The sequence below is a fragment of the Cryptomeria japonica genome, chromosome 3, assembly GCF_030272615.1.
Source record: "Cryptomeria japonica chromosome 3, Sugi_1.0, whole genome shotgun sequence".
In the NCBI taxonomy this organism is placed as follows: Eukaryota; Viridiplantae; Streptophyta; class Pinopsida; order Cupressales; family Cupressaceae; genus Cryptomeria; species Cryptomeria japonica.
This window is the reverse complement of record NC_081407.1, coordinates 540,628,314-540,649,995: the sequence shown is the minus strand read 5'-3', so window position 1 is coordinate 540,649,995 and position 21,682 is coordinate 540,628,314. Positions and strand designations below refer to the sequence as shown.

General features: G+C 35.3%; 1 protein-coding gene across 1 annotated transcript in view; it reads left to right on the top strand.

Annotated features, from left to right (window-relative positions):
• Nucleotides 1–21,682, top strand: part of LOC131075086 (tRNA (guanine(9)-N1)-methyltransferase) — a 92,089-nt gene that overhangs the window by 22,188 nt on the left and 48,219 nt on the right. The window contains exon 2 of the mRNA XM_058011901.2: nt 19,404–19,763. Within this exon, the coding sequence (XP_057867884.2) occupies nt 19,404–19,763 (360 nt within the window). The remainder of the gene's footprint in view (nt 1–19,403; nt 19,764–21,682) is intronic.

Here is a 21,682-nt window from a genome sequence, read left to right as displayed (position 1 = left end):
GATATGGGGACTTAAGTAAAAAGGGAAGTTATTTAAATATTAAAAGTTCTCCTTCATTAAAGGTACTTGGAGACTTAAATATTAAAATGGGAAGTATTTTATCGATCCCACATTTGCTGGAAAGTGTGTGAGCTCTCCTAGGAAAGTTATAAAAGACTCTTAAGAGTTCTTTTTCAGTATGCTTGGTTGAATTGATAATTTGTGAATTAATTGGAGAGTTCATCTTCAAGGGTTTGTGAGGAGGAAATCCCTCATGAATGACATTCTTAGCTGTTGCAAGATACAGTCAGAAGAATTAGTGGTGTTTCTACTTCAGGAGACACATTGAGCTTGAATTGAAAAGGTATTTTCAGGCTATAGGTGTATTTCTAGGTTGAGCTTATTGTATGCTTGCATATCCTATCAAGATCGAGGAAGGAAGTCAGGAGGGTTAAGAGATTTGTTGCTGAATGTTTTACTTGGCCGTACCTTTATTACTGGAGCTGTACCACATTCCTTGGCCGTAGCATATTTTTACTGGGCCGTACTTTCTCATGCTGTGACCGTACTATTTCTGTTGGGGCCGTACAAACTGCTGTAGCCATTCCTAGAGCTTCTTTCACAACATTGACTGGGGATGATAAGGTTTGAATAGGAGGTGGCTAGGTTTGAAGTTCAAACTGCAGATTGAAGGTGGCACCACTGTATTTCCATACAGCCGTACCAGTTCTGAGACAAATGAAGGCTGCGCCTAGGGCTTAGGAAGAGTTAATGCTGAATATGGACTAAACTCTACATTTCCAGCGTAATCACTTGTATTGGTATGTTATATTGTTTGTAATCTCTCTTATTTGGAAGAAAATGGTGTTATGATAGAGTGATCTGTACTTTTGACTAAGTTCTTAATTTCTGGAAAATATTTGATGAGTCATGTTTGTATTTCATGCTATATAAATGTTGCTTTTCATTTCTATATTTGCAAACCTATTATGATAAACCAAATCAGAAAATAGTGCATTTAAATCAACACAACTTCCAAGAATCACTCCAAACTCAGAAAATCAGTCTACAAGGTGAATGCATGCCAAGTATTTGACAAAATGCCAAACAACTCAAACTGAAAAAACTCAGGCCAGATTTAGCAGGGACATTACAAAGACCTCAATCTTGTGGGCCTTGCCCCCACTCCTACACTTATGTCCAGGTATCTAAGGCTCACAACAATCAAAAGAAAGCCTCTTTCATCAAGTTTTTTTTTGGATCACCAGATGCTCCACTAATTGGCTTAGACATCTCACCTGTTGGTCTACTATTTTGTTTTCTTGTCCTTACATTGCGACAAATATTGCAATAAGGGTCCAAGAATCTAAACCCATTCCACTTGATAAGCGGCAAACAAACGAAAAGAAGACAAAAAAAAGAATTCATAAATATTAATAAGTAATGGTGTTACCAAATGCTCTTTGCAGGTTGCTGAGACTTCCACAGTCGCAGATGCCTGCCAAAATTAACTTGTATCTCTGAACTCAAACAAAAAAAAGGGAAAGGCACATTTTTAGAAGACGTCAGAATTGGGTTGAGTGCCCAAGATTTGGTGAATAATGTAGAACTTTCTGTTAAAAGCAACACCAAAGAAAATAAATATATGACTAAATAATAAATAAATCTGCGTTTCATCTCCCTCTCGCCCTGCTCCCCTCGAGTGGTGGCCATGGCAGTGCACCAACCTTCTGTGCCTGCATCATGAAGGGCATAGCAATAACACACCAAGTTTATAAGTTACAATTTGTGTTGATGAACTAGTAATGGAATATCCGTACTAATCATGAATTAGTATTGGAGCAGTTGTGTTACTTGGTCTTTGTGGCTGTTATTGTAGTATGATAAGATTTGCAGGCTAATGCTCATTGTTTGGACTAACAGGAGCCTGTGTTTACCTTAGTTCTGGTTTTGTTCATCAATTTTAATCCAACTGAAATATTTCAATTTCATTTTCTCGAAAACACGAGGATCAGAAAGGTCCTCTGTCAATCTAGAAATGCATAATTATTATCGTGTCAAGCAAAGTATATGCATAAGAGGTGAAAGTGATTGAACTAAGTGTATCTACTATGAATGTAAATTTATCTAAGAAAAAGATCAATAAGGGTAGTAGCAGAGAAGCAAAAATCTCCAAAAAAATCCTGATCATACCCGATTTTTTGTGAATCTATCCCATAGACAATTGCGCCCCCCCCCCCCCCCCCCCAAAAAAAAAAAAAATCCCCTTTTAAAAAAATCATTGACTACAATTTTTCGACAATTTGTTTGCATTTAAATTGCATCTAAAACCTTAATCAATCTCTTGCCAACTTGTGAAACCCTCAAAACCTCCAAAATGGTGTTTTATGAATAGTGCAGTTGTGTGATATTTTTAGGGCACAACTACAATTCAAAGCTTGTCAGGACATGCAATGAAGGCACAAGTAGTTGCAAATTGCAGGTAGTTGAGAAGCAGTGCATTTGAATCAAAGACAGAATTTTTTGCTGTAACACTGTTGCAAATACATTTTATAACTTATGTCATATAAATAGTATTAGACAAAATTCAACCAGCCCATACAAATAGATGAATAAATTGTTTAATAAATTTTTCAATGTGCACATCACAAGGATCTTTCAATTCGGATTAACAAAATAAAAAAACGTTAAATCTATATCTTATTTTGGTTGGGCTTCCATCCAAAGAGATAGTATTTTAATGTCATGACAAGTGAATGGTCTATATTTCTAGGTTATATCTTTGCTCGCTGTTCATACTTCATATTTTGTGTCTACTTTATCATAGTTTTATATTATCTATATTCAGATGCTAGGATTTCTGTTTATACCATCAATATGCTATCACACATGGTTTAATTTTGTGTCTATTTCTTATCTACATCGAATATTAAATAAACTTTTCAATGTGCACATCACAAGGATCTTTCAATATAAATTAACAAGATAAAAAGAGTTAAATCTATTTTATTTTGGTGAGGCTTACATCCAAAGAGAGTATTTTACTATTATGATAGGTGAACGGTCTATATTCTGAGGTTATATTTTAGCTCATTGTGTCCACTTCATATTATATGTCTACTTTATCATGGTTTAATTTTGTGTCTACTTCTTATCTTGATTTTCTACACAACTAAATTGTTACTGTAAAGATTGGTTGGTTATTTGGTTCAAACAATATTTGATGGTCTATTTTTTCCTACAGTGATAGCCTTGTAAATTAGTTATCTGGAAAGAAATAATCCTTATACTCGGCAAAATGGCATGAATTTAATGCTAATTTAGGCTCTCTATCATATCATTTCTTCGCTTGATGAATATGACAATGCTATAGTTTCATTTTTTACACAATCTCATTACTAGAAGTGAAGAGATAATGTTATTTGTAGATCATATTTTTTTTCATAACGTTTTGTCATTCTTTCAAGTTGTATTACAAAAACCCTTGCCTGCATAAAAATATCAGCTTGATGTTTATATGTAACCCAGTATTGCCCCAAGATGTCCAATCTCTGTGACACCAAAGTCTCGGTCATTGTGATTTTGTTTGCTTATTTTGATATTACGCATATCTATCCTAAAATGTGTTTTGTGTCTATCTTCTACTTCTACTTCATATGAGTTAGTACTTTGTCTTAATTTGAAGGTTTGGTTTAATTGCAAAGTTTTTGAATGTGACTTGGTTTGTACCTTGAATCTTTGAAAATGCATAATTTATGCCCATATTCTTACTTAGTTATGAGAAATGGTTTCTCTTTTATCAATTGATTAGATTTTTATTTGGATGATATATTCTTTGTGTTATTTTAAACCCTAGGTATGTTAACCAGATTTATCTAATTGATTATGCCCTAGGTTATATTCAGATTTGCAGCATTTTAGTAAACCAACATAGATTAAATTGTGCCCTAGATTGTAATCAGATTTGCAATATTTAGTAAGCCAACATAAATCAGAAATAGAATAGAAGACAAACAAGCATACCCTGGGAAAACCTCCAAGGAGGAAAAACCCAGCATGAAAGACCCACAGGTCAGATTATATATTCTCCTCTAAAATATAAGTACAATACTTAGCTCGAATCTGATCTTCACATATCAGATCTGTCCTTGTATGCTTCAGTGTCTTGCATCAAAATCTACTATGTCCCTTTGGACAATTTCGCACCAAGCTGAATAAGTTCGCACTTTTCCTTAAGTTCACACAGCAGAGCTAAATCACCTTTTTGATGTTATTAAACCTGATGAAATGACTTGCAAATTGTCATTTACTTATATGCATCTTTATTCCTTTTAAGTCGACCTCCTTGTAAGTCGGCCTCCTTATTATTTTTGGCGCTAAAGTTATTTTGGAATTTATTTAGCGTGCCATGGTGAATAAGGATGGGGTCACCTTATTTTAGGGTAGGACCCGGTCCTAAAAGGGGTTCGGATGTTGCCTTAAGGCAATCCAAACCCCTACACCCCTAGTTACAATCAACACTCCCTCTTAACTAGGGAGGAGGAGAATACATAATCTGAACCTTTTAAGTTCCATCTAGCACACAAGCATAGAATGGATCTAGCACACAAGCATAGAATTACATCTTCCACCTAGCACACAAGCATAGGATGGTTCTAGCACACAAGCATAGAAAGTGTAATACACCAGTGGGTCTTTACATTATTACAATAATCCATCTAGCACACAAGCATAGATTGGATGAAATTCATTCTTGCACACAAGCAAAGAATGATTCAAAGTGCTACCAATAGTCACTGAGATTGAAGCTCCCTCTCAATCAGGGTTCCGTTTTCCATGACACCAAGTCTATCTCTGAAGTACTCGAACTTCACTCTGGATAAGGGTTTGGTGAGGATGTCAGCAATCTATTCATCTGTGCTAATGTACTTTAGATGAATGGCGCCTCTCTGCACCATATCCCGAATGTAATGATAGTGTGTTTCCACATGTTTGGACTGATCATGAAATACAGGATTTACTGACATCTTTATACAGCTTTGATTATCACAATGAATGGTGGTAGGATCATTGACTTGACCAAATAATCCAACAAGGAGCTTACGAAGCCACACTGCTTCTCTGGATGCAATAGATGCGGCAATGTACTCAGCTTCTGCAGTGCTTAATGCTACCGAAGATTGCTTCCTGCATGCCCAAGAGATCACTGCGGAGCCCAAGTTGAAGCAGATGCCTGAGGTGCTTTTCCTGTGCTTGACACTTCCTGCCCAATTTGAATCTGAGTAGCCTTTCAGGAGGATTGGGGTATTAAGTGAATACTTCAGCCCATAACCAATCGTGCCACGTAGGTATCTTAGAATGTGCTTGGCAGCAACCAGGTGAACATGTTTAGGTGAGCTCATGAATTGACTGAGAGCATTCACAGCATAACAGATATCTGGCCTAGTATTGACTAGGTACATAAGGGAGCCAATCAACTGCCTGTACTCAAAAGGATTTGCAAAATCCGAGTTAGCTGCAGAAACACTTAACTTCTTTAAGTTAGATTCCATAGGAGTACGCATAGGTTTACAATCTATCATTCTAAATCTTTTCAAAATGTCAATAGTGTATTTTCCCTGACTTAGAAAGATTTCATTAGCTCTTTGCCATACTTCTAACCCTAGGAAGTAGTGCATTAGACCTAAATCCTTCATTTCAAATTCTGATGCTAATTCCTTTTTACATCTTATGATTAATTTATTTTCACCCGTGAGAAATAAATCATCTACATACAAGACTAAAATAAGCATATCATCATTATAAATTTTCAAGTAAATTTTAGCATCAACATCATTCTTGGAAAACCCTAAACTTAGTAAGTACTTATCAATTCTTTCATACCAAGCGCGATGACCCTGTTTGAGCCCATATAAAGCTTTCTTCAACTTGCAAACATGAGAATCTCTTTTATGGATTTCATAACCTTCTGGTTGCTCAATATAGACTTCCTCCTCAATGACACCATTAAGGAAGGCTGTCTTAACGTCCATTTGATGCAACTCCCAACCTTTGGCTGCAGCAATAGCTATTATAGACCTAATAGAGGTATATCTAGCAACAGGGGCAAAGGTTTCTTCATAATCTATTCCTTCCTTTTGAGAAAAACCACGAGCTACAAACCTAGCTTTATATTTTTCAATACTACCATCAGCATTATGTTTAATTTTAAACAACCATTTAGAGGAAACGACAGATTTACCTTTGGGTCTGGGTACGATGTCCCAAACATCATTCTTGATGATAGACCCATAGTCTTCATCCATGGCTAATTTCCAAGCATGATGGGACATAGCTTCTCCGATATTGTGGGGTTCAGACTCAATTATATTGCACATCACAGAAATGTAGTTGGCGTGATTTTGGACACTCTTGCTATTTTTGAAGGTTCCTCTGGGAGCAACAAACCCTTCAACATCTTGAATTGTATTTCTAACCCAAAGTGGTTTCTTCTTGCAGACCACAATATCCTGAGGTATATCAGTAGATTGCATGGGTTCTGATGAGTCATTCTGAACTTCCTGATCTAGAAGATCAATAGACTCCTCCTGTAACTCAGGGTTAGCATCAACAATTGAATCTTGTTTTTTCATCACCATATCATCATTGTTGATTAATGAACCTTTAGATCTTTTGAAAGCAATATCTTCTTCAAAAGTTACATCTCTACTTACTTCAACATACCTTTGACCTGAAATGTAGATCCTGAAGGCTTTGGAAGATTCGCTGCATCCTACTAGGATGCCTTTCTTTCCAGATGGATCCAGCTTGGTTCGTTTTTCTTTAGGCACATGAACATACACAGGGCTTTCAAATATCCTTAGGTGACTGATGTCTGGTTTGATTCCTGAAAAGGCTTCTTCAGGTGTCACATTCTTTAGGACTTGATGAGGACATCTATTTTGAATATAAACTGCGGTTTTGGATGCTTTTGCCCATAGGGAAGGTTGCAAGTCTTGATCATGTATCATGGCTCTTGCAGCTTCAACAATGGTCCTGTTCTTTCTTTCAACAACTCCATTTTGCTGAGGGTTGTAGGGAACACAGAACTCCCTCTTAATTCCTGCTTTAACACAAAAGTCATAGAAACTACCTGAGGTGTATTCATCTCCATTGTCAGACCTCAAACATTTAATTCGATTTCCTGTAGTATTTTCAACTAAGGCTTTGAATTCTTTAAATCTGTTTAGGACTTCTTCAGACTCTTTAGTTTTAAGAAAATAGATCCATGTTTTCCTAGAGAAATCATCTATGAAGATAACATAATATAGGAAACCACTAGGAGATGCTACTGACATAGGACCACATAAATCTGAATGAATAAGCTCTAACCTTTCTTTAGCCCTACTATCGCTTTTATGAAAAGGATTCTTTACATTCTCACCCATTGCACAACCTTTACAAGCATCATCATGAGATAAACTGAGATTAGGCATACCTTTGACCATTTTACCGAGAGTGGGAAGAGCTTGAAAGTGAAGATGACACAATCTTCTATGCCATAGCTCGCATGATTCAGGGGTCTCATGAATGAGAGCTTGAATTGGATTAGCTGCAAGCTTATATAAACTATCACATCTATTTCCAATAATACGAGCAGATTTGAAGTTAGATTTCTTAGACCAAGCGAGTACTTTCCCTTCAGAAAATGCTATTTGCAAACCCTTATCTTCTAAAGCAGAAATGGAAATAAGAATTCTTTTAATACCAGGTACAAATAGAATATCACAGAGTTGTAAGGAAATACCAAAATCTAGTTTTAAAGAGGTAGTACTAGAACCTTTTACCGAGTATCGAGCATCATCACCGATTACTACATGAAGATTGGTGTCTTTTTCAATCAGATCTGAGAGATGTTCATGAAATCCTGAGATGTGTCTGGAGGCACCACTGTCAAGTATCCACGTATTGCTGTCCGTAGGAACATTGCTGGAAAGAGCAGAGATAAGAAGGTAGTCTTCACTTTGTTCGGCAACTTCATTTAAGTTAGCTTCCCTTTCCTTTGGGTCATTTTGACAATCTCTGGCATAGTGACCATACTTATCACATTTGAAGCAACGAATGTGAGAGGAATCTCTTGACTTTTTCCTTGGATCATAGGAGGAGGATCGAAAATCTTTGCTTCTCTTTTCTTTCTTCCAATGACCACCTTTCCTAGATTTAGATAAGAGAACATGATTATCTTTGAGAGAGTTCTTGAATTTTCCTCTTACCTCAATTCGAGATTCCACTTCGATGCAATCAAATTGAAGACGCTCAAAGTTGGGATGATCGGCTCTTCCACCAATGCTACGAATGAATGGTTCCCATTCATCTGGTAGACCATTTAATGCAATCATAACAAGGTCTTTATCTGAGATTTGGCAATCAAGAGTGCTTAGCTTGTCCTTTAGTTCATTGATCTTCATGAAGTAGGCTATGATTGAGTCTTCTTCTTTCATTTTCATGTGAAGAAGTTGCTGTCTTAGGGCAAGAGCCCTGCTGAGATTGTTGACTTCATAGATCCTTTCCAAGTGTTTGATCATTTCTTTGGCAGATGTGAACTTTGATATGATAGTGACAAGATGGTTCTTGACGGACTCAATTATGATCCTTCTAGCCTTGAGGGAATCTTTCTTGAACAATTTCAGCTCTTCAGCATCTTCTGGAGGAGACGGCCTTTCTTCTTCTACAAATTTCAGTAGGTCATTTTCTTCAAGGATCAACAGAATACGAACTTTCCAAGCAGCAAAATCAATGGCTCCCTCAAGCCTATTTTCAGCCTTCAAACCTGACATCTTTAATCTGAACACAAACAACAGCTATATGCAACAATTGATTTGCTAAAATCAGAAGTTAGTGCCACCTAGAGCTCTGATACCATGTTATTTTAAACCCTAGGTATGTTAACCAGATTTATCTAATTGATTATGCCCTAGGTTGTATTCAGATTTGCAGTATTTTAGTAAACCAACATAGATTAAATTGTGCCCTAGATTGTAATCAGATTTGCAATATTTAGTAAGCCAACATAAATCAGAAATAGAATAGAAGACAAACAAGCATACCCTGGGAAAACCTCCAAGGAGGAAAAACCCAGCATGAAAGACCCATAGGTCAGATTATATATTCTCCTCTAAAATATAAGTACAATACTTAGCTTGAATCTGATCTTCACATATCAAATCTGTCCTTGTATGCTTCAATGTCTTGCATCAAAATCTACTATGTCCCTTTGGGCAATTTCACACCAAGCTGAATAAGTTCGCACTTTTCCTTAAGTTCACACAGCAGAGCTAAATCGCCTTTTTGATGTGATTAAACTTGATGAAATGACTTGCAAATTGTCATTTACTTATATGCATCTTTATTCCTTTTAAGTCGGCCTCCTTATTATTTTTGGTGCTAAAGTTATTTTGGAATTTATTTAGCGTGGCATGGTGAATAAGGATGGGGTCACATTATTTTAGGGTAGGACCCGGTCCTAAAGGGGTTTCGGATGTTGCCTTAAGGCAATCCGAACCCCTACACCCCTAGTTACAATCAACACTTTGAAGTTTCCTACTTGAAAATTTCACAATGATAAAATGTTTTTTTTTTCTTTTTTTCTTTTATCCTATTGGAATGCAGACATGTTTATTTTATTTGTCTAGAGGTCTCACTAAGTTTTTAAAGTTATCAGAGTTTGTTATAATAGTATAGTCTCTATGTTAAACATTCTTTTGACATTAATAATAATTTGAAATTAGTGTTGTTAGTAACATTTTACCATCTACTCACATCATACAACAAGACTAGAGGTCTACTAGCATATCATTCAACTATTTTATTGTTAACTTAGCAATAACTTTATCAACTTCATATAGAACTTATCAAAGAATCATGTAGTAGCAAAGCTTACATACTACACTGCATTTTGTTATTTTAGACAAATTTTTCATTTGGACAATTCATAGGCTAAACTGTCTTTTATTTGTTCTGTACATCTCTATGTTATGGACACGCCCTTAGAGTTTAAACACAATTAGTTTTTGTCTCTTTTTCAACATTGATTAATTTTTTAAAATCCAATATTTTCTCGGTTTTTTCCTTTTTAATTCCCAATTATTTCAAAAAATCTTATACTTTTAGTTTGCCGATTTTTTCCCACATGACAAAGCTAAAGGAATTCAAAGCAACTATTGCAAGTAAATAACCAAATTGGCTTCACATACAAAGTAATTTTATCAGTCTTTATTAAAAGACTAAACTACAATAATTAAATACATAATCAAACATTAGCACTCACAATATAAACACATACACAAACATAAGCAGAATAATTACCGATAGGTTGGCTAGTGGACCCTTTCACACTCTCCAACTGCAAGCAACCACCTTAGAGAATCCTTCTTAAAACAAAAATATAATTGTATTGAAAAATAATTGTGCAGCAATATTACAAATCCCTCACACTATAATATTCTATATCATGACATTTGATTATACTCATATTTATTTGATTATTACAAACAAACAAGTGTTCATACTAACAATACAGTTCCTACAAAATCAAATGTCATGATATAGAATATGTTGAACATTTTGTCATTGATGTCATTGTTTTACTTTGAACAATAGAGTTTTTGGTTGAGCTGCTTGGTTGTCTGCTTGAGGTGCTTGAGTTAGCTACCTGTCTGCTTCACCTAGCTGTGTGTCTACTTAAGCAACTTGTGTGCTTACTTGTGAACTGCTCATGCCACATCATCAGCTAAGTGTTCAAATATGATTTTTTATCCCTTGATGACTCTTTGGAATCGTATTAAGTTACTTGTTTAAATGGTGGTTTGTTTAAATTTTATATTTCCACTATTGTAAGTGGAAGTTTGGTGATATGGTTGGAATTATAATATCGTGTATGCTGCTAATAAAAAACGTATTCATTAATACATTTCAGTCTTAATCCTCATAAGCCGTGTGGGCATGCCGTGAAGAAGTATGGTGTGCTATTTCTGGAACTGATTTGTAACATACAAATGAAAGACTATTTTTGTTTGGATTTTTATTGTTGCCAAAAAAGGAGGGATGCTACAGCCAGATCGTGTTCTTTTTGTTAATTAATTCTTTGGTTTCTCTCTCATGCCGGTAGAGTCTAATAGCTGCCGTGTGGCCCAAATTAAGTATGCAGCTATTTTGGCTATCACAAGTTCTTCCAAAATGGATAGTGTGCTGATAGAGTGGAGCAGATGTTTTTTTTTGTGTTTCAGGTGACTCTTTAGCGGATGATTGAAAAATGCACCATTGCTTGTTAAAAAAAGGTTTTTAAGGTGTTGGGTGTGATGGGATTTTGGTGAGGAGTTATGTTTTTCTTTCAAAAAAACATCATGAGATACAACTTGCAGCCGTTGCGCTTTGGGAGATTGAAAAATCTGATGAAAGCTTTTGTGCGATGATATATTGAAAAACTCTTGGCGGGATGGGAGTCATTGTGTTTTTGGATGGAGTCGTTTCTTTGACTATGCAGCTCATTTTTTTTTATTATGGTGCAGTTTTAGTGTGACATCATATCCTCTTTGAGTGTGTTGAAGTCTCCATATTCAAAAAAATCATTTTCACAAAAAGATGGTTATTGTTTTGGCAAAAACAAGTGTCGTGTGCACAATTACTGGGCCGCGCTATTGATGGAATTAATTCTAGAAGCTCAGGTTTTGGGGATTTTGAAAAAGGGTATTCCAAATAAGTTTCTGTATGAGGTGGAATAACGTTTTTGAAGGGGTAGAAAATTCTTGATATTGCATAAGGAGATTCTGTAGTTTGAAGTTGTAGAGTTGATGGTCTGAAAAAGTATTTGTGCAGAGATATGTTTTGGGATTAAAGGTTGAAGTTTTTGTAAGTTGGATATTATTTTCAAAAGTGGGCATCGTTCTCCTTCAGCACAGCATATCAATATAACAGTGAGTCCATAAGACTGAAAAGGTGGACAATATAGAAAGATTTCATTAACTCAGCTAAATCTGGAAACATCACAGTGATGGGAGTGTAGTATATATAAAATGTGTGTTCTTCTTTTGTGCTGTAGTAGAGAGAATAATTTTTTTCTGAGTGTGTGTGTGCAGCTGTGTTTTGGGTTAACGATGGTTTAAGGAAGTTTAGTAGAGTTGTGGAAGGGATTGAAGGAGTTAATCTTATTTGAAGAAGAGTTTGAGGTTGGTGCCTCTTTCAGGTGGAGTGGGTGCTTCATCTTGCAGGGTGTGTTCTTCAGAGAGTTGGTGCTCTCAAAAAACTATTAGTTCTTTTGTAATCTGGGTTGGTGCCCATTTCTTATTAATGAAAGCTATTTGATGCTGTGGCTTTTTACCCGAAAGGGTTTTCCATGAGATATCTGATGTATTTGTCTTTGTGCTTGCTCTTGTTGTGTTTTTATATATTTCAGAATTTAACAAGGTTAAATTTCTGCAATATTGATTCACCCAGCTGCCCCCCCTCTCAATATTGCCTGTGTGCTCTTTAGAATATTAGTGTTCGTACTAACAATACAATTCCTATAAATTTGGCACATCTAAAGGATGGCCCATATCAGCAAAAACTTTTAGGGAAAAAATCAGCGAATCAAAAGTAAAAGATTTTTTCAAAAATTGAGATTTAATTGGATTAAAAAAAGAGTAAAGAAACAAAAAAAAAGGAGAAAACCTGCTGATTTTTAAATTTGATGGCATTTTAATATCATAGAGACAGAGAGAGCAAATAAAATTGAGAGTTTAGCCAAGGAATTATGGAATAAAGATGTTTGTCATTTTCATATCGCTGATTACACCGCATTGCACGATGCATACTTTAAAGTGCTTAAATTATTAAAATAATGTAATGTTTCTTTAATGGTCATCTTACTTAGTTTAATTCTGGCTGCTGTTTACATTTGTTTCGTTTAGAAACATCATAATGTAATTGCCTATATATTGAAAACTCCGTTTTCTTTATTAATATACAATTACCATTACATGGTATCAGAGTGGGTCAATGGGATTCTTTAAGTTTTAGCAAATTTAATTTTAAAAAATTCGTGGTCTGATCCTAAATAATTTTGAGGTTTTTAGTTCGATTATTTTCAACAAAATCGAAGGTTGTTTATTCACTGCAAATTGTGAAGCGGTTTTTTCAATTCAAGGGTTTTGTAAACTCATGTTTTTTTTTCTAGTCTAGAATTTGTGGAGGAGATTGAAGAATCGCATACTGCTTTTCACAATAATGGCCCACATTTTTTTTTTTGTGACTTGCAGACGGAAGGGCAAATTGTTTTGGCACCGTTTTTCGTCTTACAAGGCCTGCGTTTGCGCCATTTTGTTCCTCTGTGCGACTTTTTCTTTTGAATTTTTTCGAGCCCGCGTTTCTCCTACAAGACCTTTGTTTCTTTCGCGTTTTGTGGAGCCACAATTTTCTTGATGTTCAAGCCTGCATTCGTGCTTTTAGGGTTTTTGCACAAAAAATCGTGGGTTTTTGCTCTTCTACAATGGCTAGGGTTTTTGGAGCAATGGGTTTTTTCACGTTTTTCGAAAAAATGTGGTGTTTTTTCATGGGTTTTGTGCGATTTTTTTCCCAAAAATCATAATTTTGTTTGTAAAAGGGTTTTTTGACTTTTTGCCACAAAAAAACATGGGAGGGTTTGTGGTATTTTGTGGGTTTTGATCGATTTTTCTCCTAAAAAATTGTGTGGTTTGGGTTTTATAATTTTTTTCCTCAAAAAATACCGTATGGTTTTGATTGATTTTCTCCTAAAAAATCGTGTCTGGTTTTTTCAATTTTCTCCTTAAAAATTGTTTTTGGGTTTTTTCTGATTTTTCTCAAAAATCGTGTTTGGGTTTTATAATGTTTTCCTCAAAATTATCATTAGGTTTTATATTTTTTTCCTCAAAAAATTACTGTTAGGTTTTATAATTTTTTCCTTAAAAAAATTGCTGTTTCGTGGGTGATCTCAGCATCACATCAAGGGTTTGGTGATTTTTTCCGCAAAAATTGTGGTTTCTTGCAGTTTGTTTTGGGTCGTAGTACTCATCTGCAAAAGTTTTTGGCAATTTTTGAACAAAATTTTGGCTTTTTTTATGAAGTAGTTTGGGTTTGGCAATTTTCTCCTCAAAATCGTGGTTTCAGTTTGAGAAGCTATTCTTGGTATCTTTGGCTATAGGGCAGGACAGTTTTGTTTCCTAACATCAGGTTGGAAGGATTTTGGTTATCTTGGTCATTTCTAGAAGTTTTGTAGCATCAGGGAGGGTCTCAATAGCAGACTCATGTCGTAGAGTGTTTTGAAGAGAAGGGGGCATCCTTGTCGTAGAGAAGCTAGAATAATGAGCATTAAGGGTGGGTATTAAAATAATGTAATGTTTCTTTAATGGTCATCTTAGTTAGTTTAGTTAGTTTCTTATTTTGGCTTCTGTTTATGTTTGTTTTTTTCAGAAACATCATAATGTAACTGCCTATATATTGTAAACTCCGTTTTCTTTATTAATATACAATTACCATTGCATAAATAATAACTTGATGCTAAGAGCTTTCAAATTCTCAATTACGATCTACTTTGTACAAAGTCAGCCTGCAAATTGAATGCAAAGTTCCAAAAAATTAGACAGCCAATGATTCTTTTGCTACTATGAAGAGAGCTACACTGTAGGGTTGCAGAACTTGACTTTGAAGCTCTTGGGTTAGAGCCTCTTTTGAGTTGTTCAACCACACAACTATCATATAGTTCCATTCCTTACGAGATCGTAATCATCACCATCATTAAGAACATCATCATTCAAAATCTGGATCATTTAATGTTCCCAACTCAAGCTGTGAGGCTTAAGTATGCATTGGCTGTCCTTTCCTTGGATTACCCAAGAGGAAGAGGACTTAGAGCATCATTGGGCAAGTGTTAGAGTCTTTGTCTTGTTCTCTATTCTATTCTTATGTTGTAGGCATGTCTTTTTATCCAACTTAAGTGACTCAGCCTAAAGACTTATTATTTCCCCCTTTTGAGTTTAATGACTTAAGAGACGTGCATAAAGGGTCAAGGGGGCGTTGGAAATCAAGGAGCCTATTGGCTTGTTTTTGAGGGTTTTATTTGGATCATTGGATTGGACTTGCCATGGATCTATGGCTTAGATTAAATCATTCTTTTGGGAGTCATTATATAACATTCTAGGGTTCTCTTGGAGCTCATTATGTGATCAGACTTTTCTCTATTGCTGCTGCAATCTTTGGCTTGAGGCTTGAAACTCTTTAGTATCATTGGTTTCAGAGAGATGTGTGGGCTCCCCCTAGTCACGAGAGTGTGGTTCGGTGGAAGGGCTTTGGTCCATGATGCCATAGCCCATTTCCAAGGTTGCACATTCTTATCAGGTTTGAAGGCCATTTTGGACGCGTGATTCAGAGTTAACATAATCATATTTGGACAACCTATAACAAAGTTGAAGCTAACATCAACAAGGACAAGTGGGACGTCATTGTGAGAGTTAGTTCTGGTTTTGACAAGGGCGGTTAGGGTTTCAAAGGCATTTCTGAGGTATTTGAGCATAAATGTGCATACTGCTGGTCATATTCATCTCAGAAAAATAAGAAAAAAATAATGTAAGTTTTCTGAAAATTCTGGGCAGATTTAGTGTGTTTTCTGAAACTATTTCATATTCAGATATATTCAGAAATTTCTTTAAATTAGCAGAAAAATCAAATAAATATTCTGAGCCTAGATCTGAGTTGGTTTTTTATTTGCAAATAAAATTTCAGAATTTTCTGTTGCATATTTTTGGAGATATTGTTGTTTTTCCTTTATCCCTATTTAGGAATATTCCAGATCAATCTTGTTGATGTCAATTGGCTGGTCTTCCTCAACAGTACCAGATTTTGTCTATATGTAAATTAGTTTTGGCAATCAAAAGTAGAAAAACGATGATTCCGATTTATAATTATGATTGTAAGTAGTTCAAAACTCTAATCTTGAGCTTTCTTTAGCTCAGCTGGAAGTTGTGATGGACAAACACCAAGTCGTTCATTCGTTGTTATGTTAGATGGTTGTGTTTTTTGGAATTTATGTCTTGAAAAATGCTCCAAGTACACCCACAAGTAGATGAACAACATGTCTGGCTCAAAATGTTCATTGCTATCCAGTAATGATCTTTGGCTTCTTGGCCACAAAAGTTCCATCATTGCATCGAAAAATACAAATTATTTTGAGATGATATCATGTAAGATTTACAAAAAGTTTAACACCTTAAACTACATGTCCACAATAGAGAGAGATTATCAAAAGTTCATGGAGTCTACTTAGTTCAAAGGTTTTCCTGCCTTACACAACAACCATACTTGATAAAAAACCCTTGCTTGCCCATATATTGTTAGCTCTGCCATAACTTCATGAAACTCTTCTAGGGTAATGAACATTTTTTATATGCACTTATATAGGTCTTGTGTGTTCTCAACATTAATTTTTGAATGGGGGGCCATACAACAACATTGGGGGTTTATATAGCATCTAGTGGCATGGAAAGGGGATCACATTTGTTGATCCCATCTACTATTGATTATGTCCCACAATGGGTTCCATCCTACTTCACATCACCTACTTGGCCCTAACAATGGCCTGATACAAATAGGCCATTGAGGATTTCTCCCCATCACTAGCATCAAAACTGATACTAGAAGCTTTGAAAATTCCATAATCTACATAGTTGCATTCCAAAAACTTGTAGAAAAATGTACTGTGCCACTATTTTGCCATCATTTTGAATTGTGAATCTAGACTCCATCCATTCATTTGAAACAAACATTTATTTCAATTTCATTTTTTACTAGCAAGGAGTCTACGATGCAAATAAGTGCATAGCAAATCTTGTCACCCTCAGTTGAACTAGCTCCTTGTCATTTGTGAAAGAGCACATTATACACATCATCCTCATGTGATTGCAGATAAGCTTGGTAAGTGTATGAGACTTTTGCAATGCTCTCTAGGGTTAGCTCAAGGTAGTGTGTCACAAATGGGCTAAAAAACATAGGGGGATACTCGACCATAAGAGTCTTCCAATAGTAACACAACTTGTGGCCTTATTCAAAGTTCCAAAACCTGGTAGGATGTTGTAAAAGTTTTCCAAAAAAGGTATTATGATCAAAAGAAAATAAGAGACATTGGGGTCATGTTGAATTCCATAAATAGAAATCCAACACCATAAATTAAAGTGCTTTATTGCTATAATATTTTTCTGTCAAGACCAGTAACTATGAAGAGGATTCTGGTGCATTGTCAATGTTTATTGCAATTTCTCAGTGGACATGTTGTTAGGGACGGAGAATGATTATTAATCTGATTAAAGATGTGATTTAAGATGGATTTGTGGCCTTATTTGTTGTGTCTTTTGCCTGCCGAGGAGTAATACGGAATAAACACAAATACTGTACTCACAATTTCTGATCTGGTTGAAAAAATTCAGTATGGTCTTCAACTCAGAAACCTATTGAGTATATCTGTTCCAGGGATGCAGCTTTTGGGTAAAATTTCTCGTTGGAAAAACAAGGAAAACTGTTTCTCCTCCCAGACAAGGAATATTTCCTTCCAATATCATAAGACCTTGAGTGCATTTAAGCTGGCACAAGTTATTTTTGTTTTAATTGAATTACTGTTTGTATTTATTTTTGCCTCAATAAAGATTGTATTTCTCATTCTTATGTTTAGTCGATACCAAATTGAGTAGGCAAACCTTCATTCCAGTTTTGTGATGTGAGACTTTTGGCTTTTACTGTTTGCAGGGCCGGGGTGATTCCCCTTGTGATTAGGTGTAATCCTCAGGTCAATGAGATTGCCTGGCTATTGGTAATTGTTGCTTGATCCTCTTATGGGGAGATTCTTCATGACCAAGATTTGGATTTGGACATCCTAATAAGAATTGGTAGCATTTTAACCCTTGATCCTCAACAGCTTAAAGTGAGAATTCCTGGTTGCTGGTAGGAGGGTTGCAATATGTAGTAAGCTATTGAAGACAAAATATGTAGAAGATGTCTTGGTTGAAATGAAATGTGCCTTGCCAGTGGCTTTTCTAGAAAACAAGGTGAGTGGCATTGTTAGAAACCTGAACATGGCATCTTTTCTTAGCGTTGTGTTCCAGTAGTGAATGCATTGCAACAAAAAGACCACCAACAACTTGAAAACAGTAGAATAAAAGATGGGCTTTCTTACATTAAACTGGCAAATGTAATGCAGGTTTAAGGAAGAGGCTAGCGAAATACAGCATGCATTAAGTGCCAAATTAGATATGAAGGAAAATTGAGCAGGCCAAACTGTTAAGCTAACAATTCAGTCCTTGTATTGCTTATGACTCATGAAACAAGTCAAATACATTGCTACTTCTGGTATAAAAAGAGCTTGTTAGATCCTCCCTAGGCAACAAATATCATAGAACCTCTGTACTCCAGATATAATCATGCATATAGGTGCAACAACCTTTGGACAAGAGCTTAGCGAATAGAAGTAATAAATGTACTAATACTTACAAAAACAACAGTAATATGTCTGAGGGAACAGCCAGTTAAATATAACGAGTGTAGGGAATCCTGACCATCTTATCCAGGGTTATTGAGATGAGATGAGATGACTTCTAATGTCCTTTAGGCTAAACTAGTCTGTAAGATCAATTAAAACTGTTTTGTTGTTTAGAAGACCTGTTCTATGACCGTAGAATCAAATAAAAGTGTTTAGTTGTTTAGAAGACTAGTTCTATGGTTCTAGGACCAATTAAAAGTGTTTATTTGCCTAGACGATTGGTTCCATCAGTGTTTAGTTTTAAAATTAATTCCCCAAGCTTGCTTTGATTTTTTTGTTTGAATATTATTATTATTTTATGAACAAAGTTTGATTGCAAAATCTCTGTAATAGTGCATAATATTATTATATGGGGTTTATGCCAGAAGAAAATGTGTTTCATCATTTACTTTATTAAGGTTGCACATCTACAGATTCTTTGTTCCCAAGGCATATTTGGGATTAGTCCAAGTACCAGTTTCATTATGTAGTTCATGTGGGTTGGTTTTCAGTTGTGCAATTATGCTGAACTCTAGTGCAGTACAAGAAAATTGTAATAAAATGATAACTGTTATGAAATTTAATGACAGTTTACTGTTGTACATTGTAGGTGTTCCATTGGCTACATACAATCTTTGAAGTTCTAATTTACTGTCGTAGTGGGGACAAATAAAGAAATGTGTTCTTGGAACTAAGAAGCTTATTAAATCTCACTAACATTAGGCAGTATGAAACTTATATGTCTCTTCTATGGTTTCCTCCACTGTTTTATAAGCTATTGCATTGATAGGAGACATTGTTAACTATGAATATTTGTTATTATGTTTGGCAATATTACTTGAAGTTCTAAAAAATTGGTAAAATATATATCACTAATGTTGGATAGCAGATCATGTACTGTTATGCAGCAAACAAAAAATCTTCAACGCCAGCACATATCTGGCTGACTGGTTGTAGAGGGAAAATCAAAAGCAGGCTGGAGAAAGTTCCAGGCTTTGATAATTGGCATGTTGAAAAGGAAGAGTGCTACTATATTGAAGCATTAAAAGAGCGGAAGGATAATCTGGTCTATCTTACTGCAGACTCAGAAAATGTTGTTAAAGAACTGGATTCATCTAAAATTTATATTATTGGTGGACTTGTGGACCGCAATAGATTTAAAGGAATAACCATGCAGAAAGCAGAAGATCAAGGCATTCAAACAGTAAAGCTTCCAATTTCAGAACACTTGAGGATGACAAGTTCCCAGGTCAGCATTATCATTCCTTCCATTGTAAGATATGATATGAACATTGTCGCTTTGCATAAACAGATACACATCAAAATTATTTCATATATATCATGATATGATTTCATGTGGGCCATCAAGCATAAAATTTTTTTAGACTTGTATTTGTAAACACAAAAAATGTTTAAGTAATACAATTCATGAATAACAGTGAATGCCTCAAGTTTCCCTTGTGTGTTTTGTTGTAAATATTAAGTTTACCTTTAAGGTTGGTGATCTGAGCTGTAACAAAGCATCTTAGAGTCAGGTTCACAACTTCCTAAGTATTATTTGCTTCTCTTATAGCCTACTTTGTGAGTTATGAAGGGAATCTTCTTCTAACTTTGAATATCGTGAAATTTGCACCTTGTGAAAATAAAGCTGTGAACTGCACTTCTCACATGTTGGGCTACACAACCATTACACATAGCCACATCATTGGTATGGGGTCCCTGCCATCTATTTGCACTTCATATTTCACGTTCAGCCACAATTAAGGAAGATGTAATGGTTGGAATATGAAGAGTCTTTGTAACTGTTTGTTCTTGTAAATTGATTGTAACATTATATTTCACTCAATTCATAAGTCTACGTAGATGATGCAAAGAAACACAAACACCATTCAACTCTTGGGAAGATTTGACACACGAGAATCAGAGAGTTTGGCTTATGTCTGGCATTGTACTCATAAGCTTTATTTTACCATCTCTTGTCTTTTTTAATAAATTAAGTTGATTCATCTTCTACTTATTTTGTGCATTATTCTTTGTTCAATTTTGTGCTTGTACGGATTATGAAAATTAGAACACATTGCCATCCCCATATCATTCTTTGTGTGACCTTCATACTGATCTAGAGAATTGGTTTCAGAAGCAACTATCTTGTTGGTCAGTTTCTGCAACAAGTTCTAGTTGTGCATTATTAACTTGTACGCTGTATTAGATAAAAGGCATACAAAGCCAAGATGACTGATGATGAAAAAATTGTTTTTCGTTTCAGAAGCAACTATCTTGTTGGTCAGTTTCCGCAACAAGTTCTGGTTGTGCATGAATAACTTGTACACTATCAGAAAAAAGGCATACAAAGCAAAGATGATTGATGATGAAAAGAAAGTTGTTTCAGTAGAAGTCCAAAGGCTCATCCATGATCTTGAAGAATAGATGATAGAATTTTCTCTCAATTCCATGACCTAATGTGGCAACTTGTATTTCCCATGACAACATTTGTGGTTATTCCTAGTTCTTTTTAGGTCAAGTCCCTTAAAGGTGCAAGTCAATCTTGATGTCTTGTTGTTGCAAGGCAAAATTGATGCCAAGGCACTGGACGATTGGCTTCCACAATTGGAGGCATACTATGTTGTCAACAAGTTCATAAATGTTGAAATGTAGAAAAGATCATCTTAACAAATGTGAAGATATCCATTGTGGTACTCCATCGATAGAAATATCTTAGTGCAAAGTAAGAGTGAAAATATCCATTGTGGTACTTTATTGATAGAAATCTCTTAGTGTTAGTGCAAAGTAATAGAGCGATTTCAAACCTATTGGTACACCATCCGAGTTCATTGAGGTATTATGTTTTAAATATTGCCTTCTCAAACACTACTGTGATGTGTAGAAGAGATACAAAGTGTTGAGAAAAAAGTAATTGTTACTTCTGAATTATAAAGAGTCGAGACAAGTTCCATGAAATCTATGCATGTTTGAATCTTTGTGGAATAGACCTTTAAATAGTCCTAAGTACACTAGCGGCCTTCATCAATATTTTCAAATCACCATGGAGTGCTTATTGTGTGAAATTTTGGGGAAATCCTATCAATAAGATGTTATGATCAAGGAACAAGCCAAGAAAAAACAAAAAATCCTTGTTTTGTCTTGCTACTTACACTTTCAAAAAATATT